Source organism: Lacerta agilis, chromosome 4 (genome assembly GCF_009819535.1).
Source record: "Lacerta agilis isolate rLacAgi1 chromosome 4, rLacAgi1.pri, whole genome shotgun sequence".
Lineage (NCBI taxonomy): Eukaryota > Metazoa > Chordata > Lepidosauria > Squamata > Lacertidae > Lacerta > Lacerta agilis.
Window position 1 is genome coordinate 57,115,727 of NC_046315.1, and position 23,076 is coordinate 57,138,802.

At 39.6% G+C, this 23,076-nt stretch overlaps 1 protein-coding gene across 2 annotated transcripts in view; it reads right to left on the reverse strand.

Annotated features, from left to right (window-relative positions):
• Positions 1-8,954, reverse strand: part of SYTL5 (synaptotagmin like 5) — a 39,025-nt gene extending 30,071 nt beyond the window's left edge. For both annotated transcript variants that reach the window (XM_033147182.1, XM_033147181.1), the window contains exons 1-2: positions 8,609-8,954; positions 1,041-1,253 (exon numbers count right to left, since the gene is read on the reverse strand). In XM_033147182.1, coding sequence (XP_033003073.1) covers positions 1,041-1,253; positions 8,609-8,727 — 332 coding nt within the window. In that variant the 5' untranslated portion in view covers positions 8,728-8,954. The remainder of the gene's footprint in view (positions 1-1,040; positions 1,254-8,608) is intronic.
• Positions 8,955-23,076: the final 14,122 nt, after the last annotated feature.

A 23,076-nucleotide genomic window follows, 5' to 3' on the forward strand; every position in this document is an offset into this window, starting at 1 on the left:
GATAAAGAATTCTAAGCCCAGGAATTTGTTTTAAGATCCAGGATTTATCCTAATTTCAGCAGTATAATTTAGGGTAGGGTGAGCAGACATTTTGTTGCTACTATTGTTAAACAACAGATAATCAAGAATCCTTGCTAATCTACCGCAATTCACCCAGAGATCGAACAGTAGATCTATATCCACGTACTGTCTACCTCTGATCAATGCAATCCTGGCTGAACTATTCCTCTTAGTCCACCAAGACACCAAAAGGGGATGGAGATCTGTGTATGCTTTAGCACAGGCAGTGGGCCCTTAACCTCATTGCTGGAGGCCCTTCTCCAGGTACCCCAACCTTCAGAAGTGAAGAAGGTGGCAACCAGGAAGGGGGCCCTCTTGGCTATAACTCCTTGTCTAGGGAGGCTGCCATGGCACAAACTCTTACGCCTTGTTGGTACAAGCTGAATACCTTTCGATGAAATAAAATATAAATTGCTGTCTATGAATATTTAAATAAATAAATACTTTACCAGGCCTTTCAATTTTTTGGATGTTTTTAGGAATACAAAAAACCATAGTTACTTTAATGCTTTTACTGTCTGTTTTTACTGTCTATATCTTTAATTTATTACTTATGAGGCACATCACCTTAATGTGTATGAGAAACAAGAGTACCACATGAAATAGATAAATAGAACAAACAGATACACTACACTTAGTGCAGGGGTGGGGAACTCTCATCAGCCCCAGTCAACATGGTCAATGGCAATGGGAATTAAAATCCAGAAACATCTGGAGGGCCACAGGTTCCCTACCATCCCTTTCATGAAACAACAACAATAGCTGGAGAGGGTGGGTTCAAGTGAAGATACTAGCAGGAGACTACCCTCATTCAGCAGGAGACGCTTTAAGAGTCTCTCTAGCTCAAATTAAGACCAAACATGCCTTTATTAGCCCAGCCCCTCCATCACCTGGGTGTTCATACTGCTTGTCAAAGGCATCGTAACTGGAGATCAGAAAATGTGAGTTGACATCCAAGTGTGTCCAAGAACAAAACTTACGCAATCTTATCGCACACTGTGCATTTCCAGTTGCCACCAATTCCCACAATACGACATTTGTTGCAAACTCTGAGTCCACATGCTTGGCAGAGATCCCCTCTATCAAAGATTAAGCCCAAATTCTTTCGACACCGAATGCAGACCCTGCTGTCGTCTTCCTGGTAACGCCGTCCACCTTTCTTTTTGACTTCCAGTAACTCATTCTTCAGTTTTCTGGAAAGAAAAACAACAAACTTAAGTTAAGAAAAGTGGCTTGAAGTATTCACTGCTTTAGAAAAACCTAAATACTAGTGGCTTGTATGTGTGGCACAGCCATCAAAATAATTTCTGATTACAACTTTGCAATTATTTAGGGCACTGCTTTCCAAACTTTTCATGTTGGTGACACAATTTTTAGATATGCATCATTTCGCAACACAGTAATTCAGTTTTACTAACAAACCAGAGGATAAACTAACCCCTTTCCAGTCCTGGGAGGAGTGCGGGGAACGTTTGCATGACACATCTACACACTGCAGCCGACACAGTAACATGTCACAACACACAGTTTGGAAAGCTCTGGTTTAAGAGTTTTGTTGACGGAGGAATTATTGCTGTTATTGATTCTATATTTTTGTATCTTTATTTTTGATCTTATGATTTATGTGGAAATTGTTTAATTTTGTTGTATACTTTTTGGTGTTTTATTTATTGTTTATGACTGGTTTCATTATGTTTGCAATTATGTATTTTTTCATGTTTTAAGCTGCCTTGAGAATGATGTATGTTTGTATGTATGTATGTATGTACTTTGCTCAGGACTAGACCAAAAAATTGTATGGCTTGAGGTGAAATACAAAACGGCACCCTCCATTCTACGTACAGAAGTAGAACAGATCGGCAGCTGACTCAGTTATGCAGAGATAAATGTCCTACCTTCTCCATCCTTTGGGTGCAATGATACATTGGGAGAAAATACTAACCTTACTCTCTAGCATGGATACCAGACTGGGATATTAATTCACTTTTATCAGGGTCTACAAGATTCAGTGCCTAACCTTGGGCAGTTTCTTATCTCTTAGACTCTGTTCCTAAGATATAATGATCACAGGATTTTTTTTGAGATAAAGATAATAGTGCAATCAATCAATCAATCTCCTTTATTGGCATGTAAAGCACATCATATACATGGATCAGAACACAACTCAGTTAATGAACCATAGTAGGAGATACTTTAGGATAAAACTGTCCAGACATCATGAGGTATGAAGATGGCTCTTAGGACCTATGGTGATGTAATTTCATAGTGTTACTCAAAAATCTTGACACATTCTCCACAACATCCAAGTTGGTGGCCATCATGGCTTCCTGCGGGAGAGAGTTCCTTAGTTTAACTACCCGCTGCTTCTATCCTGTGGGGAATAAAAGCTTTGAAAAGTGATTTGATGGGACCGCAATATGGAGGAGGGGAAGGTTTAACCTTCCATCCCTTGTGCTGCAGTCCGAGTTCTGTTTCTCCCTTGTCTCTGGCTGCAGACTTAACCATACACACTTTAACAATTTGGTGAAAAGGAAAAGAAGAAAATTAAAGGACAAAGGCTAAAGATAATCCCAAAATGATAACAATCTATCTGGCACTAGGGGAGAAAGGGCATGTTATGAACTATTAAATTAAGTCAGGGTATAAAACAAAAGCTAGGTGACGAAATATCAGTGCTCATTAAGAACATGCTGGCCTCATTTTAATCCAAGCCTTTTGACATATTTCTGAAATTAAATGCAATACATTATATTAAACTCTTCATTACTAAAGCAACAGATTATTAATGAAGATTTTTGTGTGTGTACTTAAGAAAATGAAATGAACAGTCAGCCCTTACAGAGCTGCTCAGCATATAACTGTAGGGCACAATTTAAGCTACTAATTTATGGTCCTAGTCCTTGCAGTGTAGAGACTGCAATTCCAGTCCTCAAAAGACAGTTTTATTTTCATAAAATATTGAATGTTCTACTGCATCCCTTTCTTCAGCAATCATCACAATCCACTGGAGCTAAGGGAAGGATCCACTGCTAAAAATGAAGGGCATTTAAATTTGCACTATATTATCCTGTGATCTAGGACTTCACCAAAAATTGTGCTTACTTTACATTTTTATTTATCTTGCTCATTATTTGCCAGAGCATGTTGCAGAGATAACAATAAAGCCTTTCAAAGGCAATTTGCTCTTTGGCAGCATAGCAGTGGTCCCACCAACACATGCCAAGCATGATGCAAATACATCATGTATATACAACATGGCTGGAAAATGTGACATAAATTGATTGCACTAAAGTCAAAGAAAGAGCTCTGTTCCATTTTGCTCAATGTCTCAATGCACGGCGCATGAATGCATGTTTGGTATGGGTCTTCAGCCTGCTTATTATAATTATATGGCTTTAGCTTTGCCAACTTTCCTCAACACAATTATTCAAAGCTTGCAAAGCTGCAGTAGATCAAAGAGCAAAGTAATTTCTGACACACAAAACACTTGAAATGAGAAATACTGTATTACATGCATTTTTCTCTTTTAGAGATTGGATAGCCCTAAATGATCAAAATGATTATCTGCTATAAAAATTCATGACACTTCCTTCAGAAGCGTAAGAGTGCAACTCTGCTAGGATAATAATAAGAGTAATTCTTATTCTGATGTTCTCCACACTCACTTGTACCAGTTTCTGTCTGGATCAATCCTTTGCCATTATTTTGATTCTAGCAAATCTGGCATACCAGCATTACGAAACTAAATCAAATCTGTGGCCCAGCCAATAGATTCAAGTTACAAGAAAGGAGATTCTGACTAAACATCAAGAATAACTTTGATGGTAGGAGCTGTTTGACAGTAGAACGGACTCCCTCAGAAGGTTGTGGACTCTCCTTTATTGGAGGTTTTTAAGCAGAGGTTGGATGGCCACCTGTCATGGATGTCCAGAATCCAGATACCTTTGAGCACCATGTGCTGGAAACTAACAGGGGAATGGTCATCACCTTCACAGACTGCTCATGAACAACTTCTTATTCCTGAAGGTCCTCTGAATTTTAGGAGAGGTTTGATGGGTGCCATGGGCAGGGAGACTTCATCTGATCACAAGAAAGACTTAATATGTCCCACAGCATGTAGCTTTGCAAAGGGCACTTTGGATACAAAGTTAAGAAACAAAGGCTGGAAATCAGGCAGGTTTTAATGACAAAAGGTTAACAATTTGAGAACTGTCTGCCTGTCAGCAAAGAGTTATTTATGACATAAAAGAACCTTCCTGGGTGGCATATATAAATGCCAAAATAAATAAACTGCATGCCAACTTTTTCCCTTTCTGCTTTCCAGTTCTGTGTTCCTATAAAAACTTTCAAACCACCACCACCCCAAAAAAACTGGGGGAAAAACAGTGCAGAGCCTTATGAGTTACGAAATAATGGTCTGAAGTACTTGTTCTAGGCTCCTCTCTAAAGCTAAGCAGATCTTAGCTAACCACTTTGAAGTTTTTAAAAAACCGAGCGGGAAGATTTTTTTGATTAAATAAATAAATCTGGACCTAGCCAAGAACTAGAAGGAATTATGCAGGAGCCCCAGGAATGCAACTCCAAGGCCCTTAGAGAAAGGTAAGGACACAAATGTAGACAAACAAATAAGATGCCCCACTTTGCAATTTCCTTCGTTTATGATAAAGCAACCTCAGACAGCTGCGTTTTATATAAACTTCCTTCCATATTTCCTTGCGGTGTATTCAAGAGTGAATCACTGAACAACTGTGACAATGTGCTCTGATTTCAAAATTGGAGGAATTAAGTGTTCCAAGAGTACAAGAGATGGAGGAGGAGAATGAGTCATCCTATCTCAATCTACCATGAGCACATTTTCTAAACAGCCACTATCTAGCTATGTCAAACACTACGGAAACGGAACACTGTGCGTCAGTAGAATAAGCAGTTATGTGCTGTACAATAACAGCTTTTGCCCAAAACCAGAACTGACTAATTTTTAAGACTAAAATAAATTAAAAGGAATTAAATGTATAAAAGTCTAAGAATACCTGTAAAGCACAATGTTCTAAAGTCCCATTACAATGGGTCTTGCATCTTTCCTCCTGCTGTTTGAAGAAAACCTGGGATCTCAATGTTCAAAGGAGACCCTGCATTATGTTTTTCTTAGTATACTTGGAAATGAGTGCAGTAAGTTGAGGTGGTGCTTGAATGTGAAGTGCAGAACTGTGTCCTGAACATACAAATCTTATGCTTAAGGTACATATCACATTATAGCATATTTTGCATCTTTCCTTATCCTCAGAGGTAGAACAGAAGTTTGAACATGAAACACATGTGCACCAGATCTCAATAATAAATGAAAAGTAGCAGCAGGACCAAAAAAAATTAGTTTTTTTCTTAAGGGCTGGGAGAGAAAACCAGTATTTGCCTGGCACCACAACCAATGATGCCCATGTCACAGTTGACCTTACCTCTAGCGGCAGGTACACTCAGAGGAGAGTATCAGCAGATGACCGCAGCACATGAGAAGACCAGACATTTTAGACACCTGAATAGAACCCACTGGGTCCTAATGCAAATTTAAATACTAGAGAGTTGAAATGAGAGCTCAGTTAACATAGTGTTCACCAGCTACACCTGCAACACTGCTGGAATTTTCAGTCCAGATTCAGCCATGTGGAACATTTGGATATTCAGAAGGTCAGGTAAGCACATGATATTTACACTGAAGTGGAGCTAAGAAATGGGTTATGACTAAGTAGTAATTTCAGGAAATGCATAAATGGGTTCTGTTGTACTCTTAATGGTCATGGACTCTTAGCCTTTAGGGACCTTTCCTGCTTTTATTTTTTCCAGCCATGCAGTTCTATTGACATTCAACGGTGAATAGTCACTAAGTGCATTCTGCTCTGTTTATTGAACCCTTGCTTCATCTTGTTTACAGCTGATCCTAGAAGAGTTAATGATTGAAGTTGGCGGGGTTAGGAGTGACTAAGTCTATATAAGAGCAAACTGTTAGTCACCCACTTCCCTGTATTTTGATTTTGAGCTGGACATTTCTCTGTGTGTGCAAGCTTATTTGTTGCCTACTATCCTTCTACTCTTTGCATGAAATTTATTTGATTTGGGCGTGTGTGTGTGTGTGTGTGTGTGTGTAGATAGATATACCTGGGTGGACAATAAAATTAAATTCAATCTTACTGTGAAACTTGAAAGCTAGCTCATTGTTTTTTGCAATTTTCACTTGGTCATAATAAAGATATTGGCAGTGTTCATGCATCATGCTAACAGAAACATGATATTGCTAGCTAACATCATCCTTGATGACTAGCTATGCTGGCTGAGACTGATGGGAGCTGAAGAGCACAATGGATTCTCATCTGCTAAGTCATAGTTTAGCATGATGTGAATGAGCTGCAGTGAACCTCTAGCTCCCTTCCTCCCCTCTCCTCTGGTACATCTGTGAGGGGTTCAGAAGCTTTTGCTCCTGTTCTTCCTTAACCACAACCTGTCATGTCACTGGAACTTGAAATCATTGGTTAAAAGTTGGCTTGTTTCAAAGAAACGTTAACCATATATCAGAAGGTCAGTCTACATGACAAGCTGAAGCCAAGCAAAAATGGAAGCGAAAGCTTCCAAACTCCTTCTCAGAGCTGCACCACATTAAGCCCGGGGGGGACGGGACGGACGGACACCCAAGCTCAAGGCTCACCAAGTCACATTCTTGTCATGTTACATGTGCAGAGGAGGACAACCAAGAAGATCAAGTGTCTAGATCAAGTGTCCTTATGAGGAATGGTTTAGGGAGCTGGATATGCCTAGCCTGGAATAGAGGAGGCTGAGAAGAGATATGATAGCCATCTTCAAATATCTAAAGGGCTGTCACACAGTAGATGGAGCAAGCTTGTTTTCTCCTGCTCTGGAGGCTACGACCCGAACTAATGGCTTCAAGTTACAAGAAAGGAGATTCTGACTAAGCATCAGGAAGAACTTTCTGACAGTAGGAGCTGTTCAACAGTGGAATGATCTTCCTCAGAAGGTGGTGGACTCTCCCCTTCATTGGAGGTTTTTAAGCAGAGGTCGGAAGGCCATTTGTCATGGATGCTTTAGTTGAGATTCCTGCATGGCAAGAGCTTGGACTAAATGATCCTCAGGATCCCTTCTAACTCTATGATTCTATGACATTCCATCGTGTTACGTTCTCTGTTTGAACAGCGGCCACCTTGCTATATTGCCGGCATGACAGCCATTACATTGGTTTCATTTAGGCCTTTTTAATTTTTATCACACAATGGCAGTTTCATGCTAGCTATTCTTAAATTTAAAAAGAAATTTTAGGTTAAGAGTCAAGAGAGTGAGGATGTTAACATGGATAGCATGCACATAGACTACAGAAACTGCACAAAAAACTGCAGTGTGGTGGTTAATAAGCTAAACCTTTCCAAATGGAGGATAAAGATTAGTCAACATGCCCTCATAAAACATTAAAGAGCAAGGCAATCATCTTAGCCTACAGTCAATTTAACCTATAGGTCAACAACAGATGCATGCTATTTATGAACAAAACTAGAGATGGGCATATCAGAATCTACTGAAAGATCTCTAGATGCTACCGTAGTAGATCGGAAATGGTTTCTTTATTACTATTATTGGGGGGGTGTTGCAAGATGAATGATACCACCTGTTATATTTTATAGACAGCAATAACAAACCACAATATACTAACATACAAATGCAGAAAGTAAATACAGATGGCAATCATTTTGTGCAGGGGTTCCATTCCTGGGCCCCCACGCGTTGGTGGAGTGTGCATAAACCCAGCCCACCCCATTATGTCACGCCATATCCCTGTTCTGCCCTCTTCCAGGTCCTAAAGGATCCATGCATCAACAGTAATGTGTCAATTGGACATGTGCAAAATGGTCACTGTCCTGTACTGATATGCCTGCGTTTTAAGATCAGCAAGGGTTTCTGATGTTCAGCTGTCTTAACAATAGCAACGAAAAGCTTTCCTTTCTAAATCAGGTTGGTGGAAAGTAACTATTGAGGAAGAAACCAAGAGTGGATTTTTGTGTGCAAGAGAACTTGTGAGCTCAGTTCTGCTACTGATCAAAAATTCCGAGCATGTGTTCAGAGGTACCCTGGGTTGTACACATAGCACTGTGTGAAAATTCTGTCAGGGCAAGGGTTTCTGCTTGTGTAACAGAATGTTCTCCTGCTCTCCTTCCCATGCAAACCCTAACTCTGCTCTAGGGGCTCAACCCTCTGGAAAAGATTTCAGAAGGGCACTGAGTGCATGCAAGGGGAAAAGAAGTCCCATTGCTCAACCAAAATTCCTTCTTAGCTTAAGTCTGCTCACCTGAGCCACTATTTTGAACCTGGCTGTGGTTGGTGGACCTCAGGGTTGTAGTAAAAAACAAAGTAGATTCCACAAGCCTGATGTCTTCCCAACCCTACACTGTAACCATGAGCTAACTGGACAAAAACAACAACATATGCACAAATATCTAAATCAAACTCCAGTATTCAGAAGTTTAAATACCTCAGAAGAAAGTTTCACAATTACCTGATTCTTTTATCTTCAATTTTTTTCAAATACTCGTCTCTCTTCAGCACTCCCAGTATCATTTCCCTCTCATGTTCCAGTAAAAATGACAAATTGATAATCTCCAAGTTTTTTGACATGTTGCTTCGATTGTATTATTTTATAATTTATGTAGTATGAAGGGCATGAATTGTGATATAAAGTTTAAAGGCACATCATTGCAAACAACCAAAAGTTACAAAGTCCATCTTAGTGACTTGAGTGTCCATTGCAACTTTGCTGGATCTTCTGAACATGCTGTGGGTCTTCATTCACAAATTATCCTCAAGTTAATCGTTTCCCCCCAAAGCTGGTTATTTCAATTCTTTGTGCCTGGAAACAAAATGGAAAATAAGTCACTTGACATAATCAGTGTGTTGCATGAGCAGCTGAAATCAAACAGTGGTTTGGTGTCTTCAAGACAATAGCAAATACCTAAGTGCTGACACATTCACAACATTCATTGTAGACATCTGTGACTCTGACTGTCCCACTGGTATTAAAGTACATCAGTTTACATCCATGGAAACAGCAAGAACAAGCCCAGATTTCCCCAACTGAATGTACTTGCAGCTGAATAAACCGGAGATGGCCACACTGCTTGTGTCTAACTGTCAGTTCCCAAATCCAAATTCAGCCAGACTATGTGGTGAGTTCAATTTGCATAACAACTGGAAGAATGGAAAACAGTTATCTGATTGCTCCACCACATGGCCAAAATAATTTTCTGAGGATATATTCATAGTACCGGTAGTTGCTAGTTCACACTAAAAGTAGATTTAGCCACATAACGGAAATTCATATGACTAATCTGTCTTTTGGCAGGCAACTACTTATATGTACTTCTAAGATTCAAAACAGTATTTCCAATTTTCTTTCACTAAAAATATAATCTTACTCAGTTGTTTTAAACTGTTTTTAATATTGTGTTTTAATGTTGCAACCTGCCCTGGGACCTTAAGAGTGAAGAGCAGGTAACAAATAAACTCTCCATCCCATTTTCCTTTCTTGTTTCTCAGTTGGTAATATTAATTCTGAGGTAAATAATACAAGAGAGAAGGCAAGAGAGATCAATGCTATATAAAAAAAACTTATTTTAGATCTGTATTCACATTTTATTCTTAATCAATATACAACAGATCTCCTGGAGCGAGGGTGCTATTTTTAGGGTACATGTGAATTGTTAAGTGGGTGATTCTTTAACAGATTTGTAGACTAGATAAAGCAAATGATCAATTATTACTTGTGGTACTCATTTTTGTCATGTGTGGGCATGATCCATGATAAATGGTTCATTATTGCGTAAACCATTCCTGGCTTGTCAGTTTACACACTAAATTGATGGTGTATTGAACAGAGATATTTCCATATGTGAAACGACCATGCTGTGCTGTTTATTAATACACTGAATAATCTTTAGTATTTGTTTCCTTAGATATAAGCAGGGATTCTCCAAGAGTAGACCAGGCAAGGAAAAACAGTCTGACTTCTGGTCCACAAAAGCATTAATAAAGTGCCTCAGTATGCACTGAGTACATAATCAATCATATTTATAAACACTGCCCTCTTGTTGAAGTCTCTGTCTATACTATGATTCCAGTTTATTCCTAGAGGCAAGGCCAACATACCAGTTTAACTGTCACAGATAAAACAGAAGTAATTTTACTGTGTTCTGTTCAAATTAGTAATAAAATTCCAAGAACAGCCTTGCTGTGAAAGGACAACAAATTAGGGTTATTCCTGATCTACATTTATATCATTTAATCGGGAATAACATTTAATCGGAAAGTATTCTAATATTTTTTCGCCAAACCTTTATTATGCTTTACAAATATAGGCCATCATTAAAAATCCATATATAAAATTTTAAAATATATATAAATAAACAGCCATGTAAAAATATGTAATAATGAGGATTTTCACTGAAGTTTCTTCTCACTAAATAGTGCCATTCACCACTCTGAGGGAGACTACTGATAAAAACTCATCCACCCTTGCAGTTACTTCCAGGTCAGACAGGCAGAATCTGGCATTTTCATTGTGCCGCGATGTATTCTAATCAGCCAACTATGCCATAACAATGTGATACTTTAAGATGGTATCAGAGAAACTATAACCTTAAAATAGCCCAGCTTCATTCACTGAGACATCAGGAAATAAAACAAAACAGGCAGTAAACTTCCTGTTCAGTTAAAGAAGTCTTCTGTTATGAGAAGCATTCTTACAAAACCTTTTTCTTAAGTCTTATTTTGCTGGACAGTATGACAAGAGATACTGAGTGTTTAAAATGAGAATAAATCTTCAAATGGCATTCTAAATACATACATCTTACCGTATCCAGAGTGCTAACAGCTGAAGTACTTCTGGTCAACTTACAGAGGACTACTGCAGTGGACTCTACAAAACGAGAAAAACCAGCTGTTCTTCCACAGGCAATCAGTTTGCACAAAGCACACACCCAGCAGCGTGATGCAATATTTGCCACCAGCGCCTGGTTATCAAAAGTACAAGGAACTACCTGCAGCACCAACCTACTGAATTTTCAAAGGAAGGAATTAAAGTCTTCCATCTTTTTAGAACCATCTTCAACAAACAACAAAGTGAAAAGCTGTAATGTCAGTCGTTCAAGGAGAATTACTGACTACCATTTATAATGCCCAATCATACATATGTAACTGATTTATTTGAAAATGTAAAAAGTGGTTAGGTCTAGGAAGCTGCTCTATACCAAGTCAGACCATTCCATCCATCTAGCTTACTATTTCCTGCAGTGACAGGCAGACAGGAGTGTTTCCCAGTCCTACCAACAGACTGAACTTGGGACCTTCTGCATGCAAAGCATATGCTCTGCTCCTGAGCTACGGCTCTAAGGTCTGAACTAGCCAGATCACCAGAAGGAATGCCACTGCATTATTACTGCACAGTGGATATTTCAGTTTAAATGAAGCATTTACAACAGAATACCATAGGTGTTGTTCCACTAATGGAAGGCATCCACCAACAGAAGGAGGAATTTTTATTTTTATTTTTGTTTGTGTGGCAAAAACTGCCTCATTCCCCATTCCACTGATGGATGTCTTACCAGAGCGACACTTGCTAGATGCCACTCTTCTACTTTTTTTAAAAAAAAGAAAAGCCAACAGATCACTTTTCTGAGGGGGGGAAAGCACATAAATAAAGACAGTAAAACAAACAAACAAACAAACAAAAATGAACCCCCTAATTTAATAGCACCCTGTGAGGCAAGAGAAGCGCTATACTATGTTAGGACAAACCATCAAAAACGAGTTCAAACTAGCATTGTTTCCTGTTTTGTAATGCATATACAGTGGTACCAGGTTACAGACGCTTCAGGTTACAGACTCTGCTAACTCAGAAATAGTACCTCGGGTTAAGAACTTTGCTTCAGGATGAGAACAGAAATCGTGGGGCAGCAGCAGTGGGAGGCCCTATTAGCTAAAGTGGTACCTCAGGTTAAGAACAGTTTCAGGTTAAGAACAGACCTCCAAAACGAATTAAGTTCTTAACCCAAGTGCCACTGTATTACTATTTTCATTCACGCCAGATAGTTATTTTTTACAAGTGGAACATATAATGGACATTTTAAAAATCTGATAGATTCCTTAGCGCTCTGGGAAATTTCCCAGTGGTTAGAAATGGCAATCCTCCTGAGGCTCCTAGTCTCCTTGTGCAATGGCGAGAAACAATGGACCATCCATAGGATCACTTCAGAGCACCCTCTCTTGACACTGTACGGCCTGCAACATGCCCTGGTAGTCAACAAAATGGAGGAATATGCAACAAGCTGGATTATGGCTGCAGCATGAATAGCATTAAGAGTTATTGGGATGCCAATCACACACTCCTTAGCTCTGCAAGTGGAGCCTTCATTATACTAAAATGGCCAGCAGAATGACTTTTAAATATATCAAAACATGTTGCGGGACTGTGGTATTATGCACACTTACTTCAGAGTAAGCCCTTTTGAACTTAAAAGGACTTACTTCCAAATGAACGAGCTTATGATCAACTGAGCAATGTTCAATGTAACTAATTAGAATAACTTTACATAAATCACTAAACAGTTCATGTCGCTGCTGGATCACAACTAATAAAAAGTAGCCTTTTTATATGAACATATTTTTAATGGTTAGACATGATGGTATAGTAAAGAGTTGAAGTAAGAAAGTAACATTAGCTTTACCTTACCATACAACAAAAAAGCCCGTCAATAAACAAACACCACAATCTTGCTAGAATTCCTATTATTTCATCTCCTGAAGTTACATATCAGCAGTAAATACACGGCACCAAAAGGACACTTGTTGGCACATTCATTGCTCAAGTAAAAACAGAAGCTAGAAGCCACTCTTTAATTTTTTTGGGAATTATGCCAGCTTCCCTGGCACGCTGTCCTGGATTCTGTTAGATCAAAGCCTGTGCTTACAAGCTGTACCAAATTTATAAAACAGAAGTGTGAAGCAGTAGCACATATGTATTAAAATACTAATACTCAGGCTAAAACACTTAATGCCTGAAGATTTTTTTAAAAGCCAATTGATCTGATAAATACCAGTTAGCTTTAGAAATACAGTATTATACCCAGCTCCGGAAATGGCAGAAAAAAACTATACTCATTTATTTTCTCTCACAAAAAGCCAAGAATAAGCCCCAAATACCTGTGCTTCCCCTCCTCAGGAGGAGAATGTGGAATCCCCAAAACAGAATCATATTACATCGCCAACCAAGTGTACCACATAATCCCATATAGAGATGTAAAATTTCCAGAAATTTTGAAGCTCGGGAAAAAACAGAAGTTTTCGGAAAAATTGAAAAAAATGCTACATTAGCACTTATTTTTTCTTTTCCAGATTGAAAGTCATTCTGTTACTTTAGAAACAAAAAATATAACTATGGACAATTTTAGTGGGCATAAAATTTTCACAACTAGAATATTAAAAATATAGTGTATCCAAACAATTATTACAAACAGAATTTACTTTTAAAATAATATTTATTTACATTTGTAACAAATGGAGCAACAATCTCCTGAACTGTTTACTAGTTTATGTGGAACAACAACAACAACAACAACGAAACAACTCCACAAAACCATTTTTAAAATCCAGAAGTAACAATTATTCATATTTCCTCTCCAAAGTATTTAAAAAAACATTCTCATAAAAACAACTGAAGAAGGAAGTGGGACTAAATTTCAATGAATGGGCATGAAATTTAATCAATCATTTCCTGAGCTGTAATGATCAGTATCAGTTTCAGTCTCTGCTTCTGCATCTACTCTGTTGTGTCTGTCATTATCACAGTTATTATGGACTTCTAAAAACTGAATGTTTGCTCGGATTGAAACAATTTTTCCAACTTTTTGGAAAAAAAAACAAAAAAGGCTTCAGGGGGGAAACGGAAAAAAACAGGTTTTTTTTCTAAATTTTTCCGTTTTTTTCCGGGCCTTCACATCTCTAATCCCATACATTCTAGACGACAAGACGAAACAATGGGTCCACTTGGAGAGAACAATCAAAAACACCCCCAAAATAACATACAGTGGAACCTCTGTTGCGACCATAATCCATTCTGGAGGTCTGTCTGGAGGTCGAAATGGGTTGCTGGGAGAGGCGCTGTTGTGCGCAGGCGGCGATTGGCCGCTTCTACGCATGTGCGAACGGTGATCGCTGCTTCTGTCCATGCATGAACAACGATTGTCACTCGTGCGCATACGCAAACAGTGGCAAACCTGCCGGTTACTTCCAGGTTTGCCGCAGTTGTGACTTGGAACAACCGTAAAAAGAGGTGGTGGTAAGTAGTGGTTCGACTGTACCCATTTCTCCAAAACAAACTAAAGAAAATCCCCACAATAAACAGGTTCACACAGTCCATGAAAGCATGGAAGGAAAAAGAAACTGTCCCCAGCCTCAGCCTCACTAATCCCCCTGGCTCATCACCCACTATTCCAACATGCAGCACAAAACCTCTGAAACTCACCTACAGATGATACCTAACACCACGGAAATTGGCACTGATAAGCCCAGGAGCCAAAATGTTGGAGAGGCTGCACCTCCCCAGGCACATACCTCCAACCCTTCTGGACAGCAGTCCTACAAGAGGTATGCAAAATAACTAACAGGTATTAGAATTCACCTCAGAACTGGCCCTACTGAATATTTTCCAAGATAATAATGTCCATTCACATTATAAAGAGCTTATAACCTACCTACTTTCAGCAGACAGAAGCATCATAGCCAGACACTGCAAAGATCTGTCAGAAGTGAACATGGGCCACTGGTACCAAATAACATGGAAAACAGCCTTCCTAGAAAAGCTAACCAACAGACTGAAACTGACATGGGAAAATAGATGACGCCTTCACCTTGGTATGGCTCCTCTTTATCACATACACAGCCCAACAAAACAAGAACAAGAACCCACCAACAGCATATGAATCAATATGGCTTACATAACCCAACCATCCCTCCCCCCCCCCCACAAATGCAAACAAACCTCACTGCAGCCAACTACAGACAACCAACCACACCCTCTCACTACCAAGGAAATGTAAAAGGCGAATTGAAAGAGAACCTATACACTATACAGTGGTACCTCGGGTTACATACACTTCAGGTTACATACTCCGTTAACCCAGAAATAACGCTTCAGGTTAAGAACTTTGCTTCAGGATAAGAACAGAAATCGTGCTCTGGCGGTGCAGCAGCAGCGGGAGGTCCCATTAGCTAAAGTGATGCTTCAGGTTAAGAACAGTTTCAGGTTAAGAACGGACCTCCAGAACGAACTAAGTACATAACCAGAGGTACCACTGTATAAATGAATATAAGTTTCACCACCCCATCTCTCTTCTCCCCTCTCTCTTCTTCCTTGATCTTATACTGTATACAACACTAATGGTCTCATCAAATGTAACTGATCTGTAGAAAAGACTTAACAACCTGAAAAAGAGACAATGCACGTACTTTCATAAACCAAGAAAATATTCATTAAACATTATTTTTTATATAAAAAATACAGTATTATGTGTTCCCCACTTCTCCCAAGTGGTGAGAGGTTTCAGGAGGAGTGTTAGCTTAGTTTAGCTTCATTTGGACGAGAGAACACTGGACACATATGATGCTTTTGTAATATTTGGCTTATTTACAAGTGGAGCACGGGTGGAGGCAAGCAGCATGTGAACTCCTATCAGGCAGCAGATCCTCTGCCCTACATCAGGTCTCCAGAGAAGCACCTACAATCCCAAGATGCTTCCAGCCTCCAGCTCACTCACATTCTGCTGCTGCCTCTGTGGATTTCAAAATTTCTCATCTCGGCCCTAAGCTGCTCTCTGAAAGGCAGTATTTAACAACACAGAGATGCACTGCATCCTAAGCAGACTTTCCCCACGTTAACAGAGGGAAGATCTCCGCAGGAGAACCATGTACATCAATGGAAGGGCATGAACATGCAGCCCTGACCCCCTGACCCTGCTCCACAGTTTTGCACTTGCATGTTGAGGTCAATGCCTGAATACGGCAACAGTGTGCAGAGAAAATATTATGTGCAGCTTAAATTGTGATGAGTGTGACACAATCTAACAAACTGACAGAATGCTATCCCAAACCCCTGCACTGCTTTAAGATTTTAATATTAATCTCATTTCCCATTGAAATGTAGTAGTTAAAATGGAAATGCAATGAGAAGTGATGAAGCACAAGGTATATAGTTTATCTCAAAAAAGACAGGTTTTAGTTCAGTACAAATGCTGCAGGCAAAACAATAAGATTGAGGTGAGTTATGCCCAAGCCTTTTTCCCCTTCTCCACAGGTGATTTAACACCACAGATGTGTTTTTGTTTCGGAGCAGAAAATGAGTAACATTTTTACACGGTTCTGATCAATTTAGCTTTGAGCAATAGGTTTTATCTGGCCAGAATTATCCATATGTCATTCTGTATTTCTTTACAAAGCCATACAAAGTATGTCCCCAAATGGTACGTGACAGCAAAAGGTTTGTCTTCAATTTAATGTAGCATTGTTTAGCAACCTGCTTTGATGGTGCAACTCTGCAGTGAATTATACCAATTTGTAGGTCAAACACAGCTTGAATCAAAACAATGGCAGAAGACCCCAGGACACAGGGCTGTTTGCATATCACAGCGTCTCTAGAGTACCAAGTTCTTCCTGGTAGAAGGGAAGCAGGTAATGCTCAAGCAGTGAAAGTTGCTACCTGAAAGAACTTGGCCATATGACATTGTTTCCTAAGGACACTTTTTGGTAAGTACTATGTCTCAAATCAATCAGACTTGTGCCCAAGTAAAAATGTTTGGGAGGAAAAAACACCAGCATGTGAAAGACTCACACGCACAAATAACGTCATGTTTTCCCGTAAGAACAAGTCATGTTTTAAATTTCATTAAATCTTACCCCTTCCTCTTATTATAAGGGGCAACGTATGTTTTAGAGAAAGGATCAACAAATTGCAATCATCTCTATCCACAAGAACAACTGCACCATGAACACAGCAACCCTGTCAGTGGCCTCGTTAACAAGAGCAACCCTGCCCTTGGTCACCCGAGTCACTGAGAATCATGCCTGTCCATCTAACACAGTTCCATCCTCTGGGTTCAATTTCTCAGCAATGCTTCCTTATACCAAGCCAAACTATTTTGTCAAATCTGGCCCAGTAGTGCCTACTGTTTTATTCTGTTTTTAGTCCTCTATTGGGAGCTGCCCAGAGTGGCTGGGGAAACTGACTGACAGCTCCTGTCCACGATGTCATCCCCTTCACCTGCTACCTGACGGGAACACTACAGAGTGAACCCAGGACCTTCTGCATGAAAATCAGGTGCTGCACCACTGAACTGTGGTATTTCCCGCACCTACTAGAATGTGACAGAACCTTGGCAAAAGAACAGAGCCCACAAGTAGACCTGCTGACCATTGTTAACCACCAGCATCTACTTGTAGGCAGTGCCAGGACAAGATGTAGGCTACAGAAGAAGAGAGGAATACGGTCTCCTGACACGCAAGGCCCATCCTTGTATTAAGAGAATCTATTTTCACATAGCCAGTCTTGAATATGCTTCACAGCATTAAACAAAAAACAAAAAAAAGTTCTGACAGTGTTAAATGCCACGGTGGTTAGAAGATGATTCTTTCTAGACTGCAGACTACAGCAGGTCGTTAGCTCTTGCTGACCTCCTTTCATTTGCTCAACAGGACATCAAGTTGTCTAATTCTACTGCTACATTTGCTATTTGATATCTTTAAGCCAAGAGGATAAAAGAAACAGAAAGAAGTAATGATTACACACACAATCTCACATGAGTGTCTTAGCACAAGAATCTTGTTTGGAAGCAAACAGAAATTGAGACTTTACTGCACTACACTCTGAACACACAGAGGGCAAGTAAACACAACAGTGGCAGAGTTGTGTATTTAAAAACAAAGCTCTGCACAATCTTGGGTTTGCTGGCACTAAACCACTTACTGCAGATGGCAAACTTAAGGTCCTCTGTATGGGAGACATTTTTACAACCTACTGAGTAACAGCTGTTAGCTCAGTGAACATAAACAGCTTTCCCTCATGCGAAGGGTGGAGGTGGAAGACACATTATGTCCTTGGTTGCTGAAGAAACCTCCCATATCTCCCACTCTTTTCTTAGAAAGCTTCAACAAGAGGGATGAAGTTATTGGTGTCATCATGCTTTGAAGCATAGTGTCTCATCCCCTGATGAGAGAATGAACCTGTTAGGGTTCTGAGAAGGAAAGTGTTATACACCTTCTCTTCATTTCATTGTCCTCTCTGGCTGTTAGTTATCTGCCTTTGTGCAACGTGTTCCCTTTTTGCCAAATGACACATCACTAATGTATCCACTTTAGGGCTTCCAGCTCTATAAACATTGAGGCAGAGTTATGTAGTCCTGTGCCATGTACTTGGATATGTTCAGTCAATGTTCTCTGAAAAAGGCTTCCAGGTATGTACTGCACAATTAGCTGCAGGTTAGGCAGAATCCTTTCCTCTACTGTGGCTGGCTGGACAGGGGGTAGGGAAACACTCGTTTTAAAATCTCTGTTAACTTAAATTTGAGAGTTTTAACTTACACATTTTCATATACTACTATTAAAGGGAGGGACTAACTAAGGAACACAGAATTCCAACTAATTTCTGATCTTCCTTTGCACTGATAGGGTTTTACCAGCAGCAGTTCCCACTGGTGCAGCAATGAAGCTACAGAATTGTAGAATGCTAGTGTATCTTTGGCCTCCATCAGTACAAGTGGACTTAGGAGTGATCCTGTCTCCTTCCAATGGATTTAGTTGGGATCACTGTGTTAGCAACTTTATTTATATTTTGTTTTCCCCCAGTGTACCCTGCCCAGTTTACAACATCAAAAACCATCACCAATAAACCAAATCAGAACAGCTCAAAATATAAAAAATATAAAAGACCACTGCATGCATATATATGCATGCCACTTTACCTTATTTTTGATGAGCAATGAAATAAAGGAAATTTCATATATACAGTGGTACCTCGGGTTAAGAACTTAATTCGTTCTGGAGGTCCGTTCTTAACCTGAGGTAACACTTTAGCTAACGGGGCCTCCCGCTGCCACTGCGCCACCGCTGCACGATTTCTGTTCTCATCCTGAAGCAAAGTTCTTAACCCGAGGTACTATTTCTGGGTTAGTGGAGTCTGTAACCTGAAGCGTCTGTAACCCAAGGTACCATACACACACACACACCCCAAACCAATGTTTTCTGCTGTGCCAATAAAAAAATAGTTTAAAACTTTGACAAGAGTTCCACCACCACTCACTCACAACCATTCATCGGCTACCAACATTATGAATGAATTAATATTTGAATTTTTTCATCCTGGGAAAAGGTCATTATTGTCAACGAGAAATCTACTATCAATATATTAAATGACAGTATTTAAAACATTTCAATCTGGCAATCCAGAAATGTTAATCCTTATCACCACAGGTGGCTATCAAAAACATCAATGGCATCCGATAGGCACCTGCAGAACAGAGTACAGTGGTACCTCGGGTTACATATGCTTCAGGTTACATACGCTTCAGGTTACATACTCCGCTAACCCAGAAATAACGCTTGAGGTTAAGAACTTTGCTTCAGAATAAGAACAGAAATCGTGCTCTGGCGGTGCAGCGGCAGCGGGAGGCCCCATTAGCTAAAGTGGTGATTCAGGTTAAGAACAGTTTCAGGTTAAGAATGGACTTCCGGAATGAATTAAGCACGTAACCAGAGGTAACACTGTATTTTAAAAGGTTAGAGAAAAAGAATCCTAGGTTTACACAATTCCCATACATAAATGTTCCCTTGTTCCAATTCCCCATGAAAACAATTGTTTCCAAAGGCTCTTCTGTGGCCTCTGTGGAATATTTAAATAGTTTCATTTCTCTTCCCTACAGCTCTATGAAGCTGGAACTTCCCTTTTAACAGCCCGCTCTTGGTAAGCTGACAGCATTTTCTTTGAGGAATTAAAAAGAAGAAGTGCAGCTCTCTTAAAATGCCAGAAACAAATCTTGGGATGAAAACCAATGTACACTTGCTGCCTGTTCCCGTGTTGACTTATTAATGTCTGGGTGATTAATACCAGGCAAGGAAGAGCAACAAGTTATCTTTCTAGAATTATTGGCCTTTAAGCATGTCAGGCTAATGTTAATGAATCAAGTCTTTGCACAGTATTTATAAGATTTAAATTATTCAGTAGCAGTCTACATGCTCAATACGGCCTTTAGAAAAGGCTTTTCATGTAAATTGTTTCAATTTTTGAGATTAGGCTATTAATAAGAAGAAATTAGGCTACACATCTGTTCAATTTCCTTTTCAATACCAAATGGCAGAAATCGGGTTTAGGTAACATGACAAAAATCAGCTGCACTCCTTTAGATGAGAAAACCTGAACTTCAAAGGGGGGAGTACAAGGGCTACATTTGGGCTATGCTTTGCAATTTCAGACATGTTATAGCTCTGAAATAACCTACTAAAAAGAGGCAAACAGGGCCTTAGCAGTGAACCACACTGCGATGCAAATAATTTTGTTGCACCAATTTTCTACGACAAAAAAAAAAGTTAAATAAATGGTGGTAGAAAGGATAGTTCCACTTACAGACACCATCTGGTTTCATTACAATCTGTAGAACTTTATAAACACATCCTACCATACACCATTACATTGCCTTGAAAATGTTATTCTCTACTGTTAGGCAAAGTACAGAAACTGCTTCAGGCAGCAGGTGTTGGAGGACAGGAGCTGCAGCTCTCCCTCACTCACTCTCCTAAGGTGTATCTGTTCTTGCTAGAGGACAGGCCTGTGTATGCTCTGCTGCCTGTCCTGGACCCCCTAAATTCAGGTGTGGTAAAGGGCACTATCCTGTCACCAGTGTTGAAGGAGGGTTTTGTGTGTGTTTGTGTGTGTGTGTGTGTGTGTACAGGTAGACACAAAACATAGAGTTGGAAAAAAATTATAGTCGGAAAGCTGACAATGTGCAATTTGAAAATGAGACATTAGACACCTTTAGGCAGAAGTATTTATTAAGCACTTAAATAACAGGCAATGTCAGGAACAGCATGTATGCAATATATATATAAAGGTAGAATGTTCTCTGTTTTCATGCTTAAAATAAAATGGTTGGAACCTCCTCTTTTTCACCTTCATCTTCAGGTAGGTAATGTTTTGTCTTATCTTTGTAAGTACCCTTAAAGTACTCTTGGGGGTTTTTTGTGCCTGTTGTTACTGAACTAAGGAAGATTCATAAATGAATTGTCACTGTACAGTAGATAAGAACTGCTGGTTCTTATGGAGAAGCGGCCACTAAAACAGGGTGCAAGGAGCAAATAACGCTTTGTGCTCAGTCCACTTTTTATTTTAGTGTGGAGTATCTGATGGGGAATTTGTGCAGTTGGAAGATCTGTTTAAAAACAGCAACAACCTACCGTAGTATTGAATAAGATGCAATGCCAGTTCATTCAGTTGCTTTATATGGAAAGGGAGGTGCTATCTTGTCCTTCATGTTAGGCAGCAAAATGTATTGAGTCGGCTCTGCTGTTAGTTAGTTAGTTAGTTAGTTAGTTATACAGTACTTGTCTAACAGCTTTACAAGATTCCAACCAAGAGGAACTTGCAAGACCAGTGAGGCAAAGCTGAACAGATCTGCACTGTTTGCCTCACCTAGAGGTCATATTTACAGAGGCATATTGAGTTCTAATTAGGAAGAAATCACATATAACAAAGTAAACATTTGGCACCAGAACTAAGTCCCTGCAGCAACAAACCTACCCTACCCTGCCAAGAAATTATCACAAATTTTCAGAAGATTGGAGCTTATCATAAGCCAGGGACCCTGTGACCATTTGCTAATATAAAGAAGAGTTCCCGAATCTCTTTTTACTTAGAAAGGAACAGTAGTTTGAGGATCAAGAATCTAATATTGCATCTAATTTCAGTATGGAGTTTGCAAGAGATAATAACCTGGACTTCACATGCCAATTTGCGGGTCTCCAGTCCTTTTGCTGCTATACTTTGCCAAGCCAGGCCAGGTTTTGGCTTAGCATATTGGCCCAACCCAAGCTCATGGCTAAATTCTTCAGACTAGCCAATGAGCTGTAGCCAAGTCAAGCTCTCTTCCCTCAGTAATGCTTTTTCGGAACCCCTGCTCCTCACTGGCGAATTGTCAGGTCTCGGTAGGTTTATTGTTATTAAAGAATAATAATGAGGCTTGTCTCCAAGCTTACTGAATTGTGTCAGAATGAAGAGTTCTGTCACACTTCAAGTGCTAGTGGTAAAACTGCACAAAAATCTGGATGACAGATGGACAACTTTTCAAATAGAATGATCTTCCAGCTGACATTTCTGGGTATCTGATCTGTAGTTTAGTAAGTCTTCTAATACCCATCAAAATCAGAGTCCTCAAACATGTTATTGTTGGTAGTTTATTCCCTTTTGAACATGGGCTAGTAATAGATATACAGTATGTACAAAACCCAATTCTTTAAAATGTTATACCCAGCAGGTCTATACAAGTTCTCCCTTTTCTAACAGAGCCTCTACACTTTTCACACACTGTATAAATAATCTGACCATGAAATGTTTGCTGAAATCAGCCCTCTGGCATAGTACTTCAGATACTATGACCAATCTAATCTAATCTGCCTCCTCCCAATAACAATAATAATAATTGCTGCACTTGTCACCATTCTGGTCAGTTCCCATATTAGAGACATTCAGTGAACTGGCAGTGTTAAAACTATTACCCACTATCAGATAAGGCAATTTAACAGATAAAGTTACCGTGCCCCGCTCTGATCACTAACCATGAGATTATGCTCAGGATTACTCTAGGAAATGGCTATTTTCCAATAAAAAAAAATTACCAAATGTCTGGTAATTTGACCGAATACTTTGTCAAAAATGAA